This window comes from Neolamprologus multifasciatus, chromosome 5 (assembly GCF_963576455.1).
Source record: "Neolamprologus multifasciatus chromosome 5, fNeoMul1.2, whole genome shotgun sequence".
In the NCBI taxonomy this organism is placed as follows: domain Eukaryota; kingdom Metazoa; phylum Chordata; class Actinopteri; order Cichliformes; family Cichlidae; genus Neolamprologus; species Neolamprologus multifasciatus.
This window is the reverse complement of record NC_140443.1, coordinates 12,488,541-12,511,466: the sequence shown is the minus strand read 5'-3', so window position 1 is coordinate 12,511,466 and position 22,926 is coordinate 12,488,541. Positions and strand designations below refer to the sequence as shown.

The following is a 22,926-nucleotide window of genomic DNA, read 5'->3' as shown; positions in this document are numbered from 1 at the left end:
TTCAAGACCACAATAATCTTCCAATTTAGAACTACAAGTTAAAAAAGAACTAACATAAATAAAATAAACTTCAGCTAAATACTTCTAATTTATTTTCCCAAACCACGCGGAGCCGCACTATAAGGACTAACGAGCCGCAGGTTGCCGACCCCTGCCCTAGGCAATTAGAAAATTTTACTTTTGTTTTAATTAAATCGCCCAAGGTCTGGCCAATCAAGGGGCAAGGAAAATACTCATTTTGACTAACAAACACCAACAAGCATTAATTTTTCTCATAGATGTTTTAATTTTAAATTTTTCCAAACTATAAGTTTAAAATTGTAGCGTCACTCCTTGGCAACAGGCAAACTACATCTTCATAAAGTTTAAAACAAACTGAATTGATGAAAATATTAGGAAGAAAGTGACCTAGCTGTGCATCCAGTTTCTCTGAAGCGATGGGTTACTATAGTGGGTGGGTTAGCACTTCTTTTAAAGGTATTTAAAAATGGTTGATATTTGCTTGTTCGCCTTTATGTATGGTATGTGATTTGAGCTTTGAAAAAATCATTTTAACATACTGGAGTTCAATTTCAAATTGTTTGGATGCCATCCCCTGTTTATCAGTTACTTTTAGCGTTTACTTCATCCACAGTTTCAGGTGAAATATTTAAAGCGGCCAAAACCAAAATCCAAAACATTACAACTAAATCTACTGCAAAAAGGATCTGACAGTCAGTGGTTGGTGGTGAAGTGGTTTGTAGGAGAGACATTCCTATGTGATTTAAATGAATTGTGATATACTTGAAACCACATTAGTCTAGATATGAACTGCTGCATGCTGAATATGAGTAATTTGTTAGAAAGAGGCACCTTATCTTTATTACTTCGCTTTATCTAAAATATATATCTATATAACTCGAGATAAATACAGCAAATGCAGATTGCTGAATTAAGTGTGCTACTCTTCACTATTTTCTAAAAGCTCCTCCCAGTGTGACTTGTTGAAAGTAAGACATGTGCTCAGTATTAAAGACGCATCAAATTCCAACCTTCAGGACAAGTGAAGAGCAGAAAAATAATCAATTTTCACCATCTACTGATGGAACCATCATGTTTCTACTTATCGCTAGTATTACTGAGTCTGTGAAATCAATAGCTGGGGTTGATTAGCCAGTGTAGCTGTCTTCAGCCAGAAGCAGAGACAGCTTACATCTCTGTCACTCACATTTACTGGATTTGAGCATAACTAAAGAATTTAGCCCCCAAATGGTCCTGCTATCTTAATTTATCTGCTAGTGTTTTAATTTCACAGAAATTAAACGGATTGCAGATTTAAATAGAATGTGTTTTAAAATACCAGTTTGACAGAGTTTACTCAAATTAATATCATAGCTATATCTAGAGGTGACAGGTTTATTTGAAATGAAGGTCAAAGCATGTGATTACTAATATATATGACACCAGTTATAAAACTTTTATTCTCCATATAAGGGCTAATAGCTGAATTGCACATTGTTCTGTAGCAGTGTAGACTGTTACAAGCTTCAGCCTTAAACCATTTAGGCTTTCAGGCAGAAAAAACATGACATTCATAGCCATGTACTGAGAGCTTTACAAAGTATTTGACAGTGACAGATTATTTTACAATGGACATTTATTTTTAAATGTTCAAAAATAACTTACAATCTGTAAATTTAGTTCAGAACTAGGATATGAATATTATTCTTTTTTACGTCTGCCTCTTTTTATGTTACGTGAAGAAAGAAAAGGCTGATAAACAAAAAACTGTTTAAAAAAAAACAAAAACAAAAAAAACCCCAAATCAATACCTCATTGGTCCAATGAGCTGTTACACAGAGAGCTGATTGGATGAGCACCACAGATAGGCAGTGTTTGGAGTGTGTGTACACACGTTACTGTTAGCAGTTCTCTCTTCTATAGATTTTACAGCTTCTGTTTCCTTCCCTCATTATCAGCTTCATTTGCTCTGCTCAAATAGGGTGAATTCGTATCGAGCTGAGCTATGTTTTTATACTTCTATACCAACACACATTCATCTATGTAGTATAATAAACATTGTGTAGTGTTGTTTAAAATATATTTGGTAAAAACAGAAGTAGTAGTAGCACCGTACCAAACACTGAATAAACCTGGACATCTGAACATAGCATGCACAAGCAGGCGTGTGGGTGATCCATAATGCATCAGCACAGCCAAACATAACAATAGAGATGAATGATGACCTCTTTAAAACTTGACACATTCCAGGCTTTTTAAGCCATGAGCCTCATTTATATTTAACGAAAATAATTCATAACAAGTCTCACAGCATTTATGAACTGACATTTCAGACGTTTTGACATCTATAGTGAATGTATATGGCTTTCAAGCACAAGGTTAATGCTGAGTCTGAGGCATGTGTGTATTTGACAGATAAGTGGAACAACATAAAGCATGAAATGGTACTCAACATGTACAAAAACTACAAAAAGTGTGTTTTTGTGTGTGAATATCTGTCTTAAAAGTGTGTATGTGTTCTTTTATAGAAGTGCACAGCTTACTTTAAAATCATCTTCCCTCTCTGTCTGTCACAAACATACACTCTAAAGGAAGATTTGTCTTGCCATTTATGTTGATCTGTTATCTCACTGAGCAGTGACTGTTCCAGTCTACTATTTCATCACGTTTTCTATTATTTGTGTCTGCATGTGTCTGTGTGTCTATACTTACAGGCAGTGTACCACAGTCCTCCCATCTCCTCCGTCATATTGTTCCTGCCACTTAGCCAATCTCCTGACCAACTGCAGGATGGAGCGCTTGGAGAGAGGTGTGTCCCTGTAGGCTGGCCAGCCAATAAACTGGAAGTGCTGCACCAGGCGGTAACCATCTTGTGGCTAAGAAGAGAAACGTGAAGATTAGGGTTTTGATCACTGCTGACATAGCTGTTATCACAACAATCAACATCACGCTGTAATTCCATGGAACCATTTCAATTTCATGCACAGCGATATTGCTAAAGCTACCGTTTTTCAGAATTAAGACCAAAGTTGACCAATGAAACCCACTGGCTCACTTTAGAAAATATATCTGCATCTAACAGGTCTGTTTGTGCTTAAATGATATGGAAAGTTGGATGAAAAGCTGGTCAACTATAACAAATACAGAGTTGGTTTTTCAGTTGTGGTCTTATTTGGTAATATTATCCATCCATTCATTTTCTTAGCCACCTTTTTGGTTACAGACTATGAGGAAGCTAGAGCCTATCCCACTGGGCAAAGGGCAAAAAGCAGCATACCCTGCACAGGTTGCTAGTCATAATACCAATACAGAGAGATGGACACAAAACGAGTCGTTGAATCCAAACCCAGGACCTTCTTCCAGTGAGACACTGCCATCATCATGCCACCCAAGTAAGTATTTTGTTAAACTGATACATAAAACACATTTTGTATGTAATCAGGCTTTTGTGCTCCAATTAGTTCCTGGTTTTGAACAAATGTATTTTCAAAAGAAATAGGCTTGGATTCAACAAAGACCTCAGCTTGTTATGTTTAATTCAGTTTCATGGCAGACATGGCATATTTTCAGTTGTCTAGCCCAAGGCAAGTGGCATGCACCAAGTAAAATACCAAAACCCACCATCACTGTCAGACTGATTTACTGATGTTTGTCACAAATGCATATGCACATTGACATTTACACACAAACCAAACAAATTCAGCAGTATCATTTTTTATACCACTTTTCCTTCCTTGTCTTTTCAGTACACCTGCCATGTACTTTCTCCCCGTCCATTTCTCCTTTACTCTACGTCCATCTTTCTCTAAACTACCCAGTCTCTTATACGAATTAACACTAATCTAAAATATTTTCTGTACCCTGCATTTATGTGTCTTCATTCTACTTTTCTGTTCCCCTTATTTCTTTGTATTGCCACGTATTTCTTGCAAACATTTTCTCCCTTCCACTTTTTCACTGTTCTCTGCTCATTTGATGGCTAAGCGATTGGCGATAGAGACTCTGGTAGGCTGGAGCTGCTCTCGCAGTGTGAGATGTGCTGTTATGGCAATGATATGAGCCATTTCACACTAGACCGCTGATGTGTTTGAGAGAAATAGAGAGAGAATATAGATAGCAGGGTAGCAGGGAGTTCTCCAAGTGCTATACATAGGAACATGCAGATGATAAGGCACCACTAGAGTTGAGCGGTCATGGATGAGTTAGAAAATGAGATGAAAAGAGGGTAACAAGAAGAGGCAGGAAGATAGGAAGGAAAAGAAAAGGAGAAATAGTGAAAAGGGAACAGAGGTGCATAGAGGTTGGAGAAGACAAGAAAAGGAAGAGGAGGATAAAAAGGTAGAGTTAAAAAAAAAACAACTGTCATTATTGTACCACATTCAATATCACTATCATTTTTTCTATGTAGTCACCAAACCAGGACTCAGGTAGCCTTGCTGCAAAAGAGAAGCCATAAATTGGTTTTCCAACATATCCTTTTGCCAACTGCCTACTGCGTAGTAAAGGTCGCATGCAATGAAAAAATGCCTTTGCTGTATTGTTATGGTGTGTTCCACGGTATACTGTTTCACTATCTATTGCTTTTATCTGAACTTTAAACACATTTTGTATTCCTAGTAAGTGTCAGGAAAGTAGTGCTTCATTTGTCAAATAATAGAGTCCCTTGAAATCCACAACACATATTTTATTAAGAAGAGGCCTTAAAGATCCAAGAGGACATAGATGAAAATGACTGGAACCAGGCTTGCTTAAAAGCACAAAAACAAACAATAAACACACGCTTTAAACTACTGCAATATAAATGGCTCATGAGAACCTATATAACACCTGTCAAGCTTCATCATATGTCCAATGATATTCCGGACATCTGTACTAAATGTTTAGTTGATAAAGGAACTCTTCTTCATTGTCTATGGGAGCGTCCTAAAATCCAGGACTTTTGGAAAGATGTTATCAAATATCTGTCCAAAGTGTTTAAGGTAAAAATCCCTTTAAAAGGAAAACTCTGTGTACTTGGAATATATCCAAGGGAATTTAAGCAATCGGGAAAAAAAACTAAATTACTGGACTATGGACTACTTCAAGCCAGAAGAGCCATTGCGCTATGTTGGAAGAGTATGGATGCTCCCTCCATGGGACTCTGGAAGAAGGAAATTGCAGACTCTCTAGGCCTGAAAAGACTAACATATATTGCCAAGGGCAAACAATGGGACTTTGTGAATATGTGGAAGCCATATATGGATATTTTAGGGAGTGGAGGTGAAGGACATTTATGAAAAAGAAGGAAAAGAAGAAGGGAAGGAAGGGAAAATCTTGTCTATCCTATCCCATTGTATTTTTGTATTACTGTGAGAACTATGCTCATTTCTACATTTGAATGTGATGTAGGCAGGTTTGATGTATGTATGGATGTGTGAATGAGAGGGTGTTCAACATTTGTTTGTAGTGTACTATAAAAAATTTCAATAAAAATATATGGAAAAAAAAAAGAAGAGGCCTTAAAACACAAAGGCGCTCCATGACTTTGAATTTAGCAATGCACCACAAAATCTAGCCATGAACTCATAATTTGAAAACTGTCAAGGAGGAGAAGAAAAGACAAAAAAAGAGAATGTGTTCCAGGACACCGACTAAAGACAAACTGAAGCTGTTTAGATGTTCTACATGCAAAACATCTAATCTTATCATTTTTTTCAACTTAACTATAAAATAAAAGAAGTATTGTATTAAATATGTAAACGTTTAGTACCCTAGCCATGTTGCAGATCCTGAAGATTCGGTTGATGATATCCTCGTCGATGTCTGCAGATATGAACTCCACTTGAATAGGGCCGTAGCAACATGAATTTTTTTCTGGCCAGTACTGCATACATAACTTTGGAAGAAAAAGACAAAATGCAGAAAATAAGAATGGGTTGGAGAAAATTAAGCCCACCAGTTAGAACAAGTACATTCACATGACATTTCTTTCCAGTAAGTGGGACAGGTTTTACTTCTTGGCCAGATCCATGAGCTATTAATCCTTGCTGTAGCCCATGTTACAAATCAGTTACAAATGGCAATAAATAGAAATAAATGGGAGAGACAAGTAATAGAGTAAATATGATAGCAGGCCAGGAGGCTCTCTGATAGTACAGTCAGTTTCAGGTGCTGATGTCTAGTGTCTTTTTGTTAGTTAGACAAAAATAAGTACAGAACATGTTTGTAGATTTGTGTGTGTGTGTACCTGTGCTGCATCCATTTCATTGAGCATTACAATGGAGGAGCAGTTGTAGTCAAACACCAACCTCCAGAAGTCACCCATGGTATTGGGCAAAGGATGCTGAGTAACTATGAAGGCCGCTGGCTGTTTGTGGCTCTAGAATGGTGAAACGAATAACAATCAAAAAGCACAATACAAACTATGATAAGCTTACACATACATAATCAGACATTTAAACAAAAACTTACATCCATTAATGCTGCATTAATGTAATTGGAGCTCTCTCCATCCACAGAAATCAGAAAAGGAAGGCATCGGTCTGCTGGTAGAACATCCATACTGCGGTTCTTGTCATGGTTTCTGGGTAGCAAACCCACACTGCAGTCCTCTGGACGAACTCTAGGGGTCACTATGTTTAGAGTCTGATGGGCAGAAAAGCAATGATTTGAACCTTCAACCTAACTTGAACCCACACATTCACATTATCAGCTAGGGTGTTGTTCAAATGCACGTGTGGCGAGTGTTCCCAAAAATGACAAAAGACAAACGGGTGTGAATGTGCGTGCTCACCTGGAACTCATCTTTGATCTGGCTAGAGTTGGTCTGTGGGTCCAACCTGCTGATGTTGTAGTAAATGGCTCTGAACTCACACACTGGTATGGCTGTGTTTCCACACAGACAAGCTTCCAAGATGGCATCGTGAACAAACACATACTGCTCCTGCACCAAAGCAAAATGAGTTCTGGAGTCAAAATTTCTTTCACTGAAATACAAAACTCTGGCTTATGCAAGCAAACAGTGCTGAACCTGCCTGTAGCCCTTGGACTGGACCAAGGACCAGCCTCACAGTAGCTGTAAGCAATGACAGCTCTGGAATAGACGATGCAGTCGGGCAAAGCTGCATTAAGTCTTTTCAAGCTGACAACAAACTCAAACATTCCAGTGTGAACACAACTTTTGTTTGCTTTGTGTATAAACATTATTTGCATGCTTGTGCTTTTGTGGGAGCCTGAAAGTGATTTAAAAGGGCACAGTGCTTTGCTAGTGGTGCCTCTGTGGTCTGGCTCAAGTATGTTCTTTGTCTTCCAAATCACTAGCTTGCGCTAAATGCATCAGCTACCATGAGCTACAGCAGCCACCGCGCATGCTAATTTACCTCTATCTCTCTTTCTGTCCCCCTATCGGAGCATTTTTATCTGGGGTTGGCTCCGTTTTTATTTCTCTGTTGCTCGTTTCCTCTCACACTTGTGTGTCTGCTGCCTCTCGCTTTTTCAATTTGCTTCTCGCTTTATCTCTCGGTCTCTCTCTGTTGAATGTTAATTGTTGCCCTTGGAGCAGAGAAGAGGCTTTAAAAGCATCACTGAAATGACCTCTCCTGGCCATTACCTATGCCAGTGACATGCACAGACACATTTGCGCGCAAAAACACATGTATACACACATGCACGTCACATACTCACTGAAACATTTACGCACACTCTTCTTTCCCCTGTGCCTTTTAAAAGATTAATTGCTTTGTGTTGTGTGGAGCAGGATTATAATAGCATCAAGCAGCTTCAACACTGACACAAATTGCTCCCACACATATTCAAAAGACAGGGCAGGATGCATTTAACTTGGTATCAAGAGGCATAAAAACACACGTGAATGTGCACAGACAGACACACATACACAAAACTAGCTTTTATACCACTGCTGTCATTTGAAAACACTCAACGTGATGCCCTAGGTAACTTTTCTGAACCTGGCACTTCTAAAACTCATTCAAAAGTCAATTTCATACTCTGAGCTTGAGCTGTCAGTCTGAAAATGAGGCTGTTTTTCTTTATTCCTGGAAAAGTTGACTTTTTGGATATGCAAGGTTTTCATCAGTAACACAAATGGAATGCAGAGGCGGAACGGATTAGGTCGGCTTAAGGTAGCTTTAGAAAAGAAATGAACGCTGCTGTTCCAAAATGGAATACCCAACATTTGAAAATGCAGACTCTTTAAAACGTTTGATAGCACTAAATTAGAACAAATTACGACACCATGTAAAGGATAGTAACCCAAGTACTCAGCTAGCAAAGACAGAACGTTTTAGGAAACATCATCCGTATTTTGGGAATACTGAGCAGTGCTGATTTATGCTTGGCCACTTAAAATCTTAACTTGTTGTATAGTTGTGACTACCCTAGTACCAGACAATATACCAAATCTCTCCTGTGTCATCTGTTATAGAAATAATAAATCCATTTGACTGGGGTGTCACATCTCATCTCTGATATTGGACTGGTTCTTATATAGCGCTTTTCTACTCTTCTGAGCACTCAAAGCGCTTTACATTGTGCATTCACCCATTCACACCCATTCGCACAAGCACATTTCTCTAGGTGCTTTCTAGATAACATTCACACACATTCATACTCCGATGGATGCATCGGAGAGCAATTTGGGGTTAGTATCTTGCCCAAGGATATTTGGCATGCAGACTAGGGGAAGCCAGGAATCGAACCACCAACCTTCCGATCAGTAGATGACCTGCTCTACCACCTGAGCTACAGCCACCCCTATTCCTTACCAGCTATTGCATACACATATTGACACAAAACTCTCCTAAAATTGTCTATGTCTGAATTTGTGTTTGTTTGATCTGAGTTTGGGTGCATATCTGTTTGAGTTTTTGTACTAGTTTTCATCTGATATTCAGGGAATGTTTAATGTTTAATGTTCAATATATAATAATCTAACTGCATTAAATCATAGATGACTGCTGGAAATCCTGGGATACTCCATACTGTCTTACTTTTTGCGATGCTACATCTCAAACTTACAACTGCAGGCAACATGACGTATGGTACTGGAAGGGAATAAACCTTAATGTTGTTTTTTCTGTATCTAGACGCTTTGTTAATGTAATTAATGTATCCAGTATGTGCTAATCAAAATTTGATGGAAAGCCTCTGTAGAACTCAAGTCAGTAATAATTACAATAGATGCTGGTGATTTATTTTAACATGAACCAAAAATCTCCACACTTTATTTGAAAAATTAAAAATCCATAATGCATAACTTTTCATGATTGTCTAAGCCAGCAGCCTGCCGTACCCGAACACCCACTTGTTTTGACCAACTAGACTCAACATCATCTGTGTTTAGTTATTATTTTGCCTATGCCCCAAAAGGTTGATTCTGTTCATGTGGCCGTAGCATCTTCAATGTTTCGTCACTCATCCAAGTGACTTCTTCACTCTCAGCTGACTGCAGGTTTCCCCAATCTTATAAACGGTACATTTGCACAATAACTGAAACCAGCGCACTGAATGAACAATGGGCTGTGAGGTGAGTTGCTTGATCATTAATATGCAAATTGTCATGGTCATTGATATTTTGCCTATGATTTATATCTATTTTCCATGATTACACTTACCTCTGTCTGAACCATGTTGACTCGTTGTGACCTTAGTTCTCGGATGCAGTTGAAAATGTCCACCACGCCTTCATTCTCCGCCATGTCTAACATGATGTCCACTGCAATAAAACAGCCTGTTCTCCCTGCACCGGCACTGGAGACAATCATAAACAAACATGATACTCTCAATCTAACAAAATTGTAATAATGAACAACCTAATTGTTTTATTCTTAACCTTTATTTATACAGATAGTCCCACTGAGACACAATATCTCATTTACAACAGAGACCTGTTCATATCCTTCAGTAAGACCAATCACTTTTAAGCCTTCAACACTGACATTTTGCAACTAATATACAGACTTATTTCTAATAATTTTTAGTGTCTTTCGTTTGTTTTTTTTAAACGATGCAGTCAGATCTCTGGGTAGCCATATTGCATATGTATTTGTAGGAGCTTCCCTTTCACGGCACAGAAACTGGCAAAGGGCTGTTACACACAGATTTATGCAGTGGAAAAGATGAATCCCGCACTCTGTCTGAGCTGTCTGGAGTCATCCAGAGAACGGCTTCCCAGTTTTACTGAGCACTCCCTGAGTGAGGTCAGAATCTGACTGAAGATTTTGCCCTTGTATCAGAGCATATCATTTTGTCTTCCTGCGTCTCTCCCTGGTCTGAATATCTCTTTTGTTTTGGCAGCGAAATGTATGCTAAAACCTAAAGTTTTCCTATACTGTTAAAGTTATAAAGTGTTTCTGTGCTGTACGTTTGTGAAGTTAGCAGTCTCCCAGGCATCTCATTAGTCTTGATAGGTTGCTTTGATCATTTTTTTTAAAGAAACGAGTGCATCTGTGTTTATAAATTGCTGCACTGATTTTAATTCACCCGCACAACTTTCCACTCCGCGTCAAAGTTTTTAAAAAAAATTTTATTGCAGCATTATGCTAATTTTCTTTTCTCAGTAAATCTGTCCATAAGAACACTGACAAACTGGGGGGACGAAAAGTGAAAACAAACTCTTCTGCCTACAAGTATCTTGCAGTTTAGTAAATACAACTGTTATCGAGTCAATTATAAAGACAAATGGAAAAAATATGGCATGGTGGATTCGTTTCTTTGCTAGATACAGTGACTTCACACAGTCTAAGCTAAGCCACACTTGGGGTCTGTTCCAGCAGGTATAACACACTCAGAACCTCACCTTAAATTCTGAGTTCTCTCACCTCAAGATGGAAATTAGCATCAGCCAGGTAAAAAAACATATTTACATGTAGTAGTACAGGATGATATTAGTATGAGAAAGATCCATTTTCTTCCACTAATCCAATAGCGGAATAGGCTGGAGCCTATGCCTATATATAATTGTATAATTGCCTGTAATTGTAATAAATTGTTGATTTAAACTCTTTTCAGAAGAAAAGTAAAATAAATAGTAAAATAAATAAAAAATACTCTAAGGTCTTTCCAATGAATTAGTACTCTGGGCTATTGTGTTCTTATCAGATCAGTAAATGCTCACTTAAATGGCTGATAAAATTAAAATTAGGTATCCTATATCTTATTACTATATTTTAGAAATACACTGTGAAACCTCTGAGTTTTGTAACTCAGAAAAACCTATTAACTTTGCAATCGCAACAATGTTAATGGAGTTTAGTATGAAGGCAGAGTCTTTCTCTATTGCTCTCTTTTACTTTCTAACTGACAAGCATAAGTATGTGGAGACTTTAGTAGCACATGTCAGGTGTTGAGGCGACACATTCTGAACAGGAATGCCTGGAGGGAAGATATGGACAGACAAGCAAACCAACAGATGGATGGACTGAAAGAGCGAGGGGAAGAGGGATGGAAAGGGAATGGTTGGAAGAGTTTAGCGACTGGGAGTGATAGAAGTGGCCGTCACGGGGGAGATATCAAGGGAGGAAAGGAGGCACGGATGGAGGGATGTAGCGGAAACTGAGAGAATGAGGTGTAGAGGGAGGGGAAAAACCCATCTTTCAATTTACAATTCCGCTGACAGTTTTCAGAGACAGCTAAAAGAGAGAGAGCGAGAGAGCGTGCAAGAGAAGAAACAGAAAAGAAAGAAAGAGAGAGAGAGAGAGAGAGATAAGATGTGAGGGACGGAAAGATAGAAAGTTGAAGAGAGAAGAGGAGGGGGCGCCTCGGCAGATTACCTGTCAACCTCTGTGATTAATGTTGAGACCAGAATACTGCTGGGCCTCTATGTGTGTGTGCTTGTGCGTGTTTGAAAGCCTCATGACACAGGCCAATAGCATCAGAGTGCCCCCGGAAATTGGAAGTGACTGCCATAACTTCCTGCCTGTCTGTCCACATACTTTTACTGGCTGTCTTTTTATGTGTCTGCTCGCCTCATTTGTCCATCCAGTTTTTTTTTTTCATTCTCTGTTTGTGTGTCCAATTTTGTTCTTTGAGTGTGTGTCTCTTTTGACTTTTCCATTATTAATAATCCCAAGTGTTTTTTTTTTGTTATTGGTAACACATCTTTCCCAAACCTTAGACAAGACGATTTATAGTATTTGCTAAAAAGATGGCAAGTTGAGAATATACAGATAAAACAATATTCATGCATCATTTTACTGTCTAATGGCTAGTTTGGCAAGGGACTGCCAAGCAACCAGGTTTGCTGTTTGTTAGTGGGAAGCTCCAAAGACTTATCCAAATGGTTAGTTTTAGTTAACTGAACAAAAGCATCTTTCATGCTTTGCAAAAAGAAAAAAAAAATCTGTATTGTGCTCCACATACAATTTCTGGTTAAATTGTACCCATTCATCTCTGAATCACAATGGTGACTGTATAGGACTTTCTTTGTGGAGTCTGCATCTTCTGAGTTTCCTCCTGGTACTCCAGCTTCCTCCCACAGTCCAAAGACATGCATGTTTAGGTTAACTGGTCATTCTAAATTGGCCAGCTATGTATGAAGCTATGGCCTTCAAGGTGGCTGCAGTTAAACCTTTACTCAAAAAGCCATCTCTAGACCCAGCAGTCTTAGCTAATTATAGGCCAATCTCCAACCTTCCTTTCATATCAAAAATCCTTGAAAGAGTAGTTGTCAAACAGCTAACAGATCATCTGCAGAGGAATGGTTTATTTGAAGAGTTTCAGTCAGGTTTCAGAGTTCATCACAGCACAGAAACAGCTTTAGTGAAGGTTACAAATGATCTTCTTATGGCCTCTGACAGTGGTCTCATCTCTGTGCATGTCCTTCTTGACCTTAGTGCAGCATTCGATACTGTTGACCATAATATCCTATTAGAGCGATTAGAACATGCTGTAGGTATTACAGGTATTGCACTGCAGTGGTTTGTATCATATCTATCTAATAGACTCCAATTTGTGCATGTAAATGGAGAGTCCTCTTCACACACTGAGGTTAATTATGGAGTTCCACAGGGTTCGGTGCTAGGACCAATTCTGTTTACATTATACATGCTTCCCCTAGGCAGCATCATTAGAAGACATAGCATACATTTTCACTGCTATGCAGATGACACCCAGCTCTATCTGTCCATGAAGCCAGATAACACACACCAATTAGTTAAACTGCAGGAATGTCTTAAAGACATAAAGACTTGGATGGCCACTAACTTTCTGCTTCTTAACTCAGATAGAACTGAGGTCATTGTATTCGGTGCTGAAAAGCTTAGAAATATGGTATCTAACCAGATTCTTACTCTGGATGGCATTACCTTGGCCTCCAGTAACACTGTGAGGAACCTTGGAGTCATTTTTGACCAGGATATGTCCTTCAACGCACATATTAAACAAATATGTAAGACTGCGTTCTTCCATTTGCGCAACATCTCTAAAATTAGAAATATCCTGTCTCAGAGTGACGCTGAAAAACTAGTTCATGCATTTATTACTTCCAGGCTGGACTACTGCAATTCATTATTATCAGGATGTCCAAAAAACTCACTGAAAAGCCTTCAGCTAATCCAAAATGCTGCAGCAAGAGTACTGACAGGGACTAGAAAGAGAGAGCATATTTCTCCTGTTTTGGCTTCCCTTCATTGGCTTCCTGTTAAATCCAGAATTGAATTCAAAATCCTGCTCCTCACATACAGGTACAAGGTCTTAAATAATCAGGCCCCATCTTATCTTAATGACCTTGTAGTACCATATCACCCTATTAGAGCACTTCGCTCCCGCTCTGCAGGCCTACTTGTTGTTCCTAGAGTATTTAAAAGTAGAATGGGAGGGAGAGCCTTCAGTTTTCAGGCCCCTCTTCTGTGGAACCAGCTTCCAGTTTGGATTCGGGAGACAGACACTATCTCTACTTTTAAGATTAGGCTTAAAACTTTCCTTTTTGCTAAAGCATATAGTTAGGGCTGGACCAGGTGACCCTGAATCCTCCCTTAGTTATGCTGCAATAGATGTAGGCTACCGGGGGATTCCCATGATGCATTGAGTTTTTCCTTTCCAGTCACCTTTCTTGCTCACTATATATTAACAGACCTCTCTGTGTTGAATCATATCTGTTATTAACCTCTGTCTCTCTTCCACAGCATCTCTTTTATCCTGTCTTCCTTCTCTCACCCCAACCGGTCGCAGCAGATGGCCGCCCCTCCCTGAGCCTGGTTCTGCCAGAGGTTTCTTCCTGTTAAAAGGGAGTTTTTCCTTCCCACTGTCGCCAAAGTGCTTGCTCATAGGGGGTCATATGATTGTTGGGTTTTTCTCTGTATCTATGAAACGCCTTGAGGCGACTTTTGTTGTGATTTGGCGCTATATAAATAAAATTGAATTGAATTGAATTGAATGTGTGATAGCTAAAGTGCATAGAATAAATCACTGTATGGATGCATGATTAAATGTGGCTTGTAGTCTAAAGCACTCTGTGAGGTCTGTGAGATTAGAAAAAGTGCTATATAGTATGATGGTCCTTTGATTTCATTAAGCACTAACCATGGCAAGGTTAGTCATTTTATTCCCTTTGTGGGAATAAAACTCTAAAGCTATGTGTTGTATCAAGGTGGGCCATGAAATGAATAATTAAATTTCAATGCTTGAGACAAGATGAGGAATCTACTCAAAACCTTTTTTTCATAGCTTGTCAGAATGCTGACCTTTTAATGCCTGTGCCAGCTGAGCACCTGGCTCCAGAAGTGAACTGTTACATCCCATAAAGAACAGAACATTGAGGTTAAATATAGTATCACCATGGGGATCCTAATACTATCACTTTTTCCCCCTCCTACTTTTCATGGCGGTGTATGGGTGAAAGAAGATAGGAGATGAAATTCTTTTTTAACTTAAAACTTTTTATTCACTTTCTAAAAGTTACCACTATTGATCTAAGCTACGGAAAAGAAAGGGTGACGTGTTTGAGAGATTACAACAGTAATCATACCTTGCCCTATTGTCTTAATTGACAAGGAAAAGGGGAACCTATAAAAAAGTTTTTAAAAAAAAGAGTACTGGAAGAAAAGCCTGTGGAAAGAACTGCTTCTTAGATTTAGGTTGAGAAGTCTTATATTTTGGGGCTTCTGACGAACTATCCAAACTGATTGTTTAGTCAGAAGCCTTTTAAAATGACTCATAAGACCACAAAAATAACTCGTGGATATTTTCAGATCTGCCAAATCACAATTAGGCCAATGCTGTAAAACAATCCAAGGTTTATAAAGATGATTTTGTAACAGAAATACCAGTAGTCATTTGATCATTACTGATCATTTACAGAGCCTTTCCCTGTGATAAGCATGAAATGTGAGCTATACATCTGAATGGCTGTTTGTTTGTCCTTGTCTTGCCCATGCAGCCACTGACCAGCAGCGCCAGGGAATTAAGTTTATCTTCAGTACAAAACCTCTGCGTCCCCTATGTAAGTACACTTACCTGCAGTGTACCACTATGGGTCCGGCATCTGGAGGGTTGAGGAACTTGACCTGTCGTATGAAGCCAAGCAGTCCTGTGGCGTAACACGGAACGCCGTGGTCGGGCCAGCTGGTGAAATGAAACTGACGGAGTTCACGGATCTCATGATGGCCCTTCTGAAAAACATGCACAGAGGGAGATGTTATGCTAAGTAGCATATTTCATAATGGCAGTTTCACGAAAAGAGTCTGTCTCTTCATGAAAAGTGTTGGCCATTTTGCCTCTTGATGATGACAAATGGCTGAATCTTACAAACTGTTTCATTGCTCTTTTGGGGAAGACTGACAAGAAGACATATCATGGTTCAGGACCCTAATTTACAGCAGGGATTTCAGGAATATGGGGGCCTTGATGCCTCTTCAGATGAAAAATAAATCAATCTCATCGTGGATGTCAAGATGGTACTTTGGGCCACTTCGGGGAATGAGAGGCAGGAAGACTTATTGTGGCTCATTTGCCTAATTTACAGGGGAGATTTGAGGAAACTGAAGGCCATCTCGCTCTACAAAAAGATTAATTGATTTCACAAATCTCATGATGGCCCTTTTGGGAAAGACTTGCAGGAAGAAATGCCACGGTTCAGTTCAGCTGCCCAATTTAGAAGGAGATTTTTGAATATCTAGCAATTATCCGACTGCTTGTTATTGTATGAAGTGCTCAGCGATAACAGAAAACATTTAAATATGGAATGTGTTTTAATTAAACAACATTTGTTTCTGAGAAAAGTTTTGCTGCATGACAGACCAAATAAGTTTCAAATGTATAAACAAGATACCGTTGGTTATAAAAAGGATTAAGATAAAACATAATTTGGAAAATCCACTTCTTAGCTATAAAGAGAAACAGTCTGCTATATAAAAGTGTAGATTACAAAATAACAAAATGACAAAACATGTGTGTGACAGGATCTTGACATTTTCATGATGTGCTTTCCAAAATATCTCCTCATCTTACAATTGGAGTATTAGGATGCTAACAATGACATATGATACTTAATAGATAGCAGTGAAGTCTCACATAACATTGCTTCCTTGAAACATGGACATACAGTCTCAGGACTGTGGTGTGCAGTAGGTTCATGCTTATCAGATAAAGAAACAGAATTACTTTAAGTCTGGATCCCCAGACAGGCTGCATTTGAGGGCTGGAAGTCAAAAAAATCTGTTATGACTCTATATATTGTCTCCAATATTGAGTTATGAAAGAAAACTGCCTATTAAGCAAAAAGTAAGGCCACATCCACAGACACCAATCCTACCCGAACAATTCGGAATAGCATTATACATTTTTCTCTTTTCCGCCCATTTCTTTTGAAATGTTATCATCTGATGACAACTCGAGCAAAGAACACATTGGAATCCTACAGTCAGGGGTTATTGGAAATGAAACCTTTGTGTCATTGTTACAGTGCCAACACGGCAATTCTTTCATCAATATGAATTCAAGTGAAAAGGGTTTTTTTTTGTTTTTTTTTAAATTTAGGAATATGATTCCAGGGAATCACACACCTTATACTAAAGCTTCAGGACTCCCCTGAAGGCATAATGTATTCTGACAGTGTATAACTTTGAAAGTTTATGCCACCTGCACGAGGCACTCAGAAGGCTAAGAGGGATCTTGCCTCAGGTTTCCTATTTTGAGTTCTGACCTGCATATCCTGGTGTTTAAACTGAATCTCTCCTCACTGGATATAGAAATGTATTTTTTAAATCCTTTCTTCAGCTTCCATCAGTTCAGTTTTTTTCTATAATACTGCACTCTTCTGCTCTAATAATTCAAACCGATCGATTCTATTATATTATTCTAAACTAAACGGGGCTCAGTCACGTCCTCCCCAGTTCAGTTACTCTCTAAGAATAGGGTTGAAATTAAACTGCGTCTTCCATTCTGGCTCTGTAATATACAAGGTTGTATTGAATTATTTGTTGTGACAGACTATCTGATAATAACCCGAGAAGCACGGGTAACATAGGAAGTGGGGTTGGTGTTCAGATCCTGAGACTGAGTGGGAAAGAGCAGAGGTTAAGGAAGAGAGTAGGAAGTGGTGGGCTGAGGAAGGAGTGAGGACAAATATAATGAAAAAAGGAGGAAGGAAAAGATCAAGGAGAGAAACATGGACACGCGACGTATGTGACAGAGACTTGAAGTGAAAAAGAAGGAAAAAAAACTGAAGACCGCAAGGCGATTTGATAACTGGACTTTCCATTGATTTGCACTCCTGTGATGTTAAAATTACTTCTCTAAATCAATAGACAACAGTCCAACAGAGCTAGAGACACAGAGACGGGGAAAAGAAAAAAAATAAAAATAAAACACTGGTATTGAAATGTTGGAAATTGGTGATGAGGAACTCAGAACACTTTAAAAGCTCTCCCTATTCCTCTAACCCTAGCTTGCAATAGATACATAAAAATAAATGTTTTAATGGATTGAAATTATCACTCATTTTCAAATGCATTTAAATCCAGTCTCCATTTTAGAAAGGTTTATTTGACATCAATAATCCTTACATATCTTTTATTGTTAGGATTTGTTTTGGTGTCTGGAACAGCCTGTAATCACCGTAAGGGGGAGTTCATCCTGATTTGTTGTCCACAACAATCCCTTATGCTGTCATGTCCTCCTTATAATCACTTAAATATGAGTCCAGCACTTCAAACCATCCATAGAAAATAAAAAAATAGACTGTATGTTTAGCCTCAAAAGTTGAGGTTAAATGTCATGACGACATACCAGCACTGTGGAAATGTCTTGATTCACCCATCATTTCTTTATATTTTTCTAGTATATAAGGAAAAACAGATTTAATATAATTCTAACAAGTTTGAAAGTCAGTATTCGGCATGTCCACCGTTTTCTGAACTCGTTTAGGCATGCTTCTAATAATTTCTTGACGTAGTGTTCAGGAATAGTTTTCCAGTCTTCTTAAAGAACATTCCAAAGCTCTTCTTTGGATGTTGGCTGCTGTTTGTTCCATTCTCTGTCAAGATTATTCTGCACTGATTCAATAATGTTGAGGTCTGGGAAGGCTAGTCTATGACTGATAATGTTTCATTATCTGTTCTTCTGTCCTGGTAAGCATTGACTGCATTGACTGTGTATTTGGGATGGTTATCATGCTGAAATATGAAGCTGGTGCCAATCAGATGCTTTCCATATACTCTACTGTATAGAGTGATAGTATTGTATTCTAAATTAAAATTGGATCAGATAACTCAGTTTTGATAAAATCTCCAACACAACTGGCTAAAATGCACTCCCAAACTCTGACACAGCCTCCACTGTGTTTTACAGACAGTCGTAGACATTTACTGCAAACTGCAAAGTTAAATTGATCCCTTCACCACTGATTTTTAGTCCAGTTCTTGTGTAATACCCCCTTCTCCCCTGAATGGCTTTTGTCTCTGGCGAACAGAAAATGAATCAACTAAAAGCTTCTGTATTTCTCCTATTTTCCTATTTCTTAAGGACATGACTTTCAGATGCTTTTCATCTACTGAAGATTGTTTTTAGGCCTTCCGGTTTGTCCTACGCTTGTACAGTTTCCTCACATTTTCAGCTAACAGGTCTTTGGAAATCACCTTGTTGGTGCAAAATACCTGCCAAATGCCTGTCAAGTTGTGTCTTCCTTGGAATTTTTCAACTCAAGAAATGCTGTTGTAACAAGCTTGTAGTAAGAACAATATGTGTATACACAGCACTGGCCTGAGAAAAGTCTAGAGAACTATTGCTCAAGACACTTTAAAAATGACAAGGTCTGATCCCTTGAAAGCAAAATTCAAGAAATAAGGAGTGACTTTTGTATAGTACTGTAACAACAAAATATCGGTGAGAAAAAAGTTCGAATTAAATTAATTAATTAATTAATTAATTACAAATACTGGGTTATTTTTCATGAAAAAAACTTGGAAATTGATTAACGTTATACAGGATGGCAAATGATCAAAAAGTACCATAACTGATAGGGAAGAAATAAGAATGTATTTAATTTATTTGGCAGATTTGAAGTGCCGATCATAAACTGTTTTTCTCAGCTAAGCTACGCAGAAGCTGGAAAAAAACATTCTGGGCAAAATATTGATTGTCGGGAGCCACTTGAGAAGCATCTTCTCGTTCATTTGAGGAGGAACACTTTGTTGTACTACTCCAACATTTCCGGACTGTGTTTAATCTTGCAGACCAGTACAAGCCCTTACTACCCTTGTTTTGTTTTGTTTTTTCAAACTGCTGTTTTCACTCTGAAGGCTGCTACAATTCATTACACTGGACTATAGTTTCAGTTGAAAAATGACTCATATGTCCTGTCTGATATGTGTATGCTGGTCTTCAAAGCAATTTTTTGTTAGACTTTAGTCTTGTGAGTCTTGAGTCCTGTTGAGTTTGGCCTCTGCTGTGGCCTTCAGTTTACTGCGGTCTCCTGACATGAGTGTCATTAATCTTATTTTGGGTGTTAGCACATTGGCGAACAAGCCTTTGTTGGCTTGAAAAAATTGATAAAATAAATAACTAAATAAAATAAAAAACCCACGTGTGCACATACAGTACTATCTGTAGTACTCTTTCATTCCAGCTGCAGCTGTGACTACCTCTGGAAACTTTCTTGCTAACGGCAAGGCTGCACAGTTAAGAACAGAGACAGTAAAACTACTTTACAGTCCGCTTCACTTATAGCAAAATTTTCAACTTCACATAAAACATCAACACATGAAATGAATGCTGCTTAAGCTGCTGAGAAGAAAGTTTTATACTCACATATGCTGCTTCTTTCTTTCACAGCTGCTATCATCCTGACATTCAAAGATGAGCTACCTTTTGTCATCCTGCATCTTTAGCTCTTTTTCTCTCCCACTCACACGCACACATTTGCACACATTTTCTTTTAGTCTTACTTAGTCACCCTCTATTCCTCAGTGCTCAGTTAATCTCTTTGGATGTGCCATTAATAAACCTTTTCATTAAGCCCTTATTCTCATTATTCACTGCAACCGAGGCTATTTAGTTGTTACACATACCCACATACCCTCTGTCTTGCTTTCTCTTTGTTTTTCACACTCACACACAGTGGAAAAAACCCACTGAATTTTAAAGATGGAGAATTTGAATTAGCGAGTGTCTGATGTGTGTTTGTAAGTATTTATGCATACTGTCAAACGACAGGCGTTTAGAGATCAGCTTTCCTTTGAATTTTAACGCGCACGCGCACACACTCAGAGGTGGTATGGATTAATGGCTTGCTAAATGAGCTGACAGCAAACACTTCAAGACTTGTCTTTATAAGCTGATTTTGCACGACTGAGGGGGGAAGGAAATAGAGGATAGAGGAAAAATGACACTGAGGTATAAAAAGAAGAAAAACGAATGGAAAACACGCAGAGTAGTCAGGAACATGTATTATAATGTGTAATAACTGTAGAAGATAGGTATCTATTCTTAAAAAATAAATAGTATTAAAATAGTAACGGACCTAAAGATCAACCTCTGTCCCTTGACTCCCAAGTAAAATATTTATATAAGCAAGATTTGAGTGTTGTAAATACTTTCTATACTCAAACAAGCAAAAAGAGGTAGAAAGTAAAATGAAGGAGAAAAGGAAAAACAATGGAACAGGCAAACAGAGACTGAGAATAAAAAAACAAGACTGAAAGTCGCTCGAAAGATAAAGGATTTTGGATCCCAGCCTCTGTCTTGTTGTAATGTGCATTTCTGCAGTTTTTGCATTCAGTGTGCAGAGCCCTGGAGAACAACATCACAACAATGAAACTACATTCGTCGATCATCTATTCTCCTCTCAAATCCCTCCTGCCTGATTACAAGTGCCAAGATTATGCTTTCAAGATTCCTCTTAAACAGTGAGAAGCAAACAAGTAACGGAGCTCACTCGCCTTAAATCCCCCAAACACATATTGGCTGTAATGGTAATCTAGGTCTGGGCTTTACAAAATATGGAAGCAATACAAGCTACGATGGGGTGTAAATACGCTGCTAGAGAGCATGAGTGGGTTCAAATCCCATCACAGGCCTTGTGGGGCAGAGAAAATTGGTGTGACATCATGACTCAATGTTAATGCAGGATAAATACTATGACAAAGACATCAACAGCTTTATCCCTTTTTCAGAGCAGGAAAGTTAAATCTTTATATTTCCAATTAAAGCTGCTGGTAGAACTGGTATTTGAAGTCCTGAATGTGGAATAATTCTCACTTTTTAACAACTATTGTTTTCATTTTCATTACATTCTCAGTGGAATTGACCATGGCATACTTGATTCCTGGATTATAGAATAAAGAATTAAAAATATACTCTTGCCATTAAATCTAAAGTTTACTTGTTTACCTTTTGAACAGTGAACGTCCGTATGACATATTCCGCCAGTGGTTCAGTCTCTATGAGGGTCACCTTGATGTCTCCGTACACCTCTGTCTCATCAGGCCAGTAACGAACACACTTCACCTGGAAAAGATCGTTTTTATTGTCATTGTGTTTTAAAATATGCCTTACATGGTGTTGATTATCTCCCCATGAGCATCAAGAGGCAGAGATGATACTGATTAGAAATCACTAGATGGCATCGCAAAGTAATTCAGTAGTGTGACTGGAGACAACCTAGAGCTCCAGGTAAAACAACAGTACATATAACTAGATCATACATATAGACACACACACACACACACAGATATACATATACTTTATTTACTTCTAATACACACACTTTTGGAGCTGCTTGGATGATAAACTCACCCTTCCCACTTCCACAAGGTTTGTAACCATGACGATTGAGGCCGAATTCTCCTGCCACACCATTCTCCAGAAATCCCTCACAGTCTCTTGCATGGGCCCTGACAGACAAACACACACACACAGTGTAAACATTTTGATACACATAAACAAGCATACAGACATAGGTGTGTAAATAAGCATATGTTCATTCCAATGCCACGTAAAAATGTCAGCACTGGTAGCACAGACTTGCACAAACACACCCATACAGACACACACATGTATTTGAACACCATCAATCCCAGATAGTAGTTTGGGGGTTTGAGGTAATGGGGTCTTAAATTTGTCAGGGGGGTTTTATACGGCAGTTTAGATTTAGGAGGTTGTGGTAATAGCCTTCCAGTCCGAGAGGACGACATTTACCAGGTGGGTCCTACACGCATACACACACACGCACACAAATAGGATCACATGCACACATTCGTATCTACACAAATGTGGAAGCACGCATTAGTGCTTCTCACACACACTTATCACGTCAGTTTAATTACCTTGTGTGGCGATGTAATGTCTGGGTCTATGGTACCCCTGCGAGACAGAAAAAAGGAAGCAATAAAAAAATATGTATCTCCACACTTTTGTCATATCCATTTTTCTCTTTATATTCTTTATTTTTCCTATCCAACACCCAAATTTCCTCTATTTTTAGCACATTGTTTT

At 38.5% G+C, this 22,926-nt stretch overlaps 1 protein-coding gene across 8 annotated transcripts in view; it reads right to left on the bottom strand.

Annotated features, from left to right (window-relative positions):
• Positions 1–22,926, bottom strand: part of ptprt (protein tyrosine phosphatase receptor type T) — a 312,417-nt gene that overhangs the window by 7,812 nt on the left and 281,679 nt on the right. For all 8 annotated transcript variants that reach the window (XM_085158891.1, XM_085158893.1, XM_085158894.1 and 5 more), the window contains 10 exons: positions 22,758–22,794; positions 22,228–22,325; positions 21,823–21,939; positions 15,451–15,605; positions 9,612–9,747; positions 6,773–6,922; positions 6,451–6,624; positions 6,227–6,358; positions 5,750–5,875; positions 2,713–2,876 (listed from right to left, as the gene is read on the bottom strand). In XM_085158891.1, the coding sequence (XP_085015017.1) occupies positions 2,713–2,876; positions 5,750–5,875; positions 6,227–6,358; positions 6,451–6,624; positions 6,773–6,922; positions 9,612–9,747; positions 15,451–15,605; positions 21,823–21,939; positions 22,228–22,325; positions 22,758–22,794 (1,289 nt within the window). The remainder of the gene's footprint in view (positions 1–2,712; positions 2,877–5,749; positions 5,876–6,226; positions 6,359–6,450; positions 6,625–6,772; positions 6,923–9,611; positions 9,748–15,450; positions 15,606–21,822; positions 21,940–22,227; positions 22,326–22,757; positions 22,795–22,926) is intronic.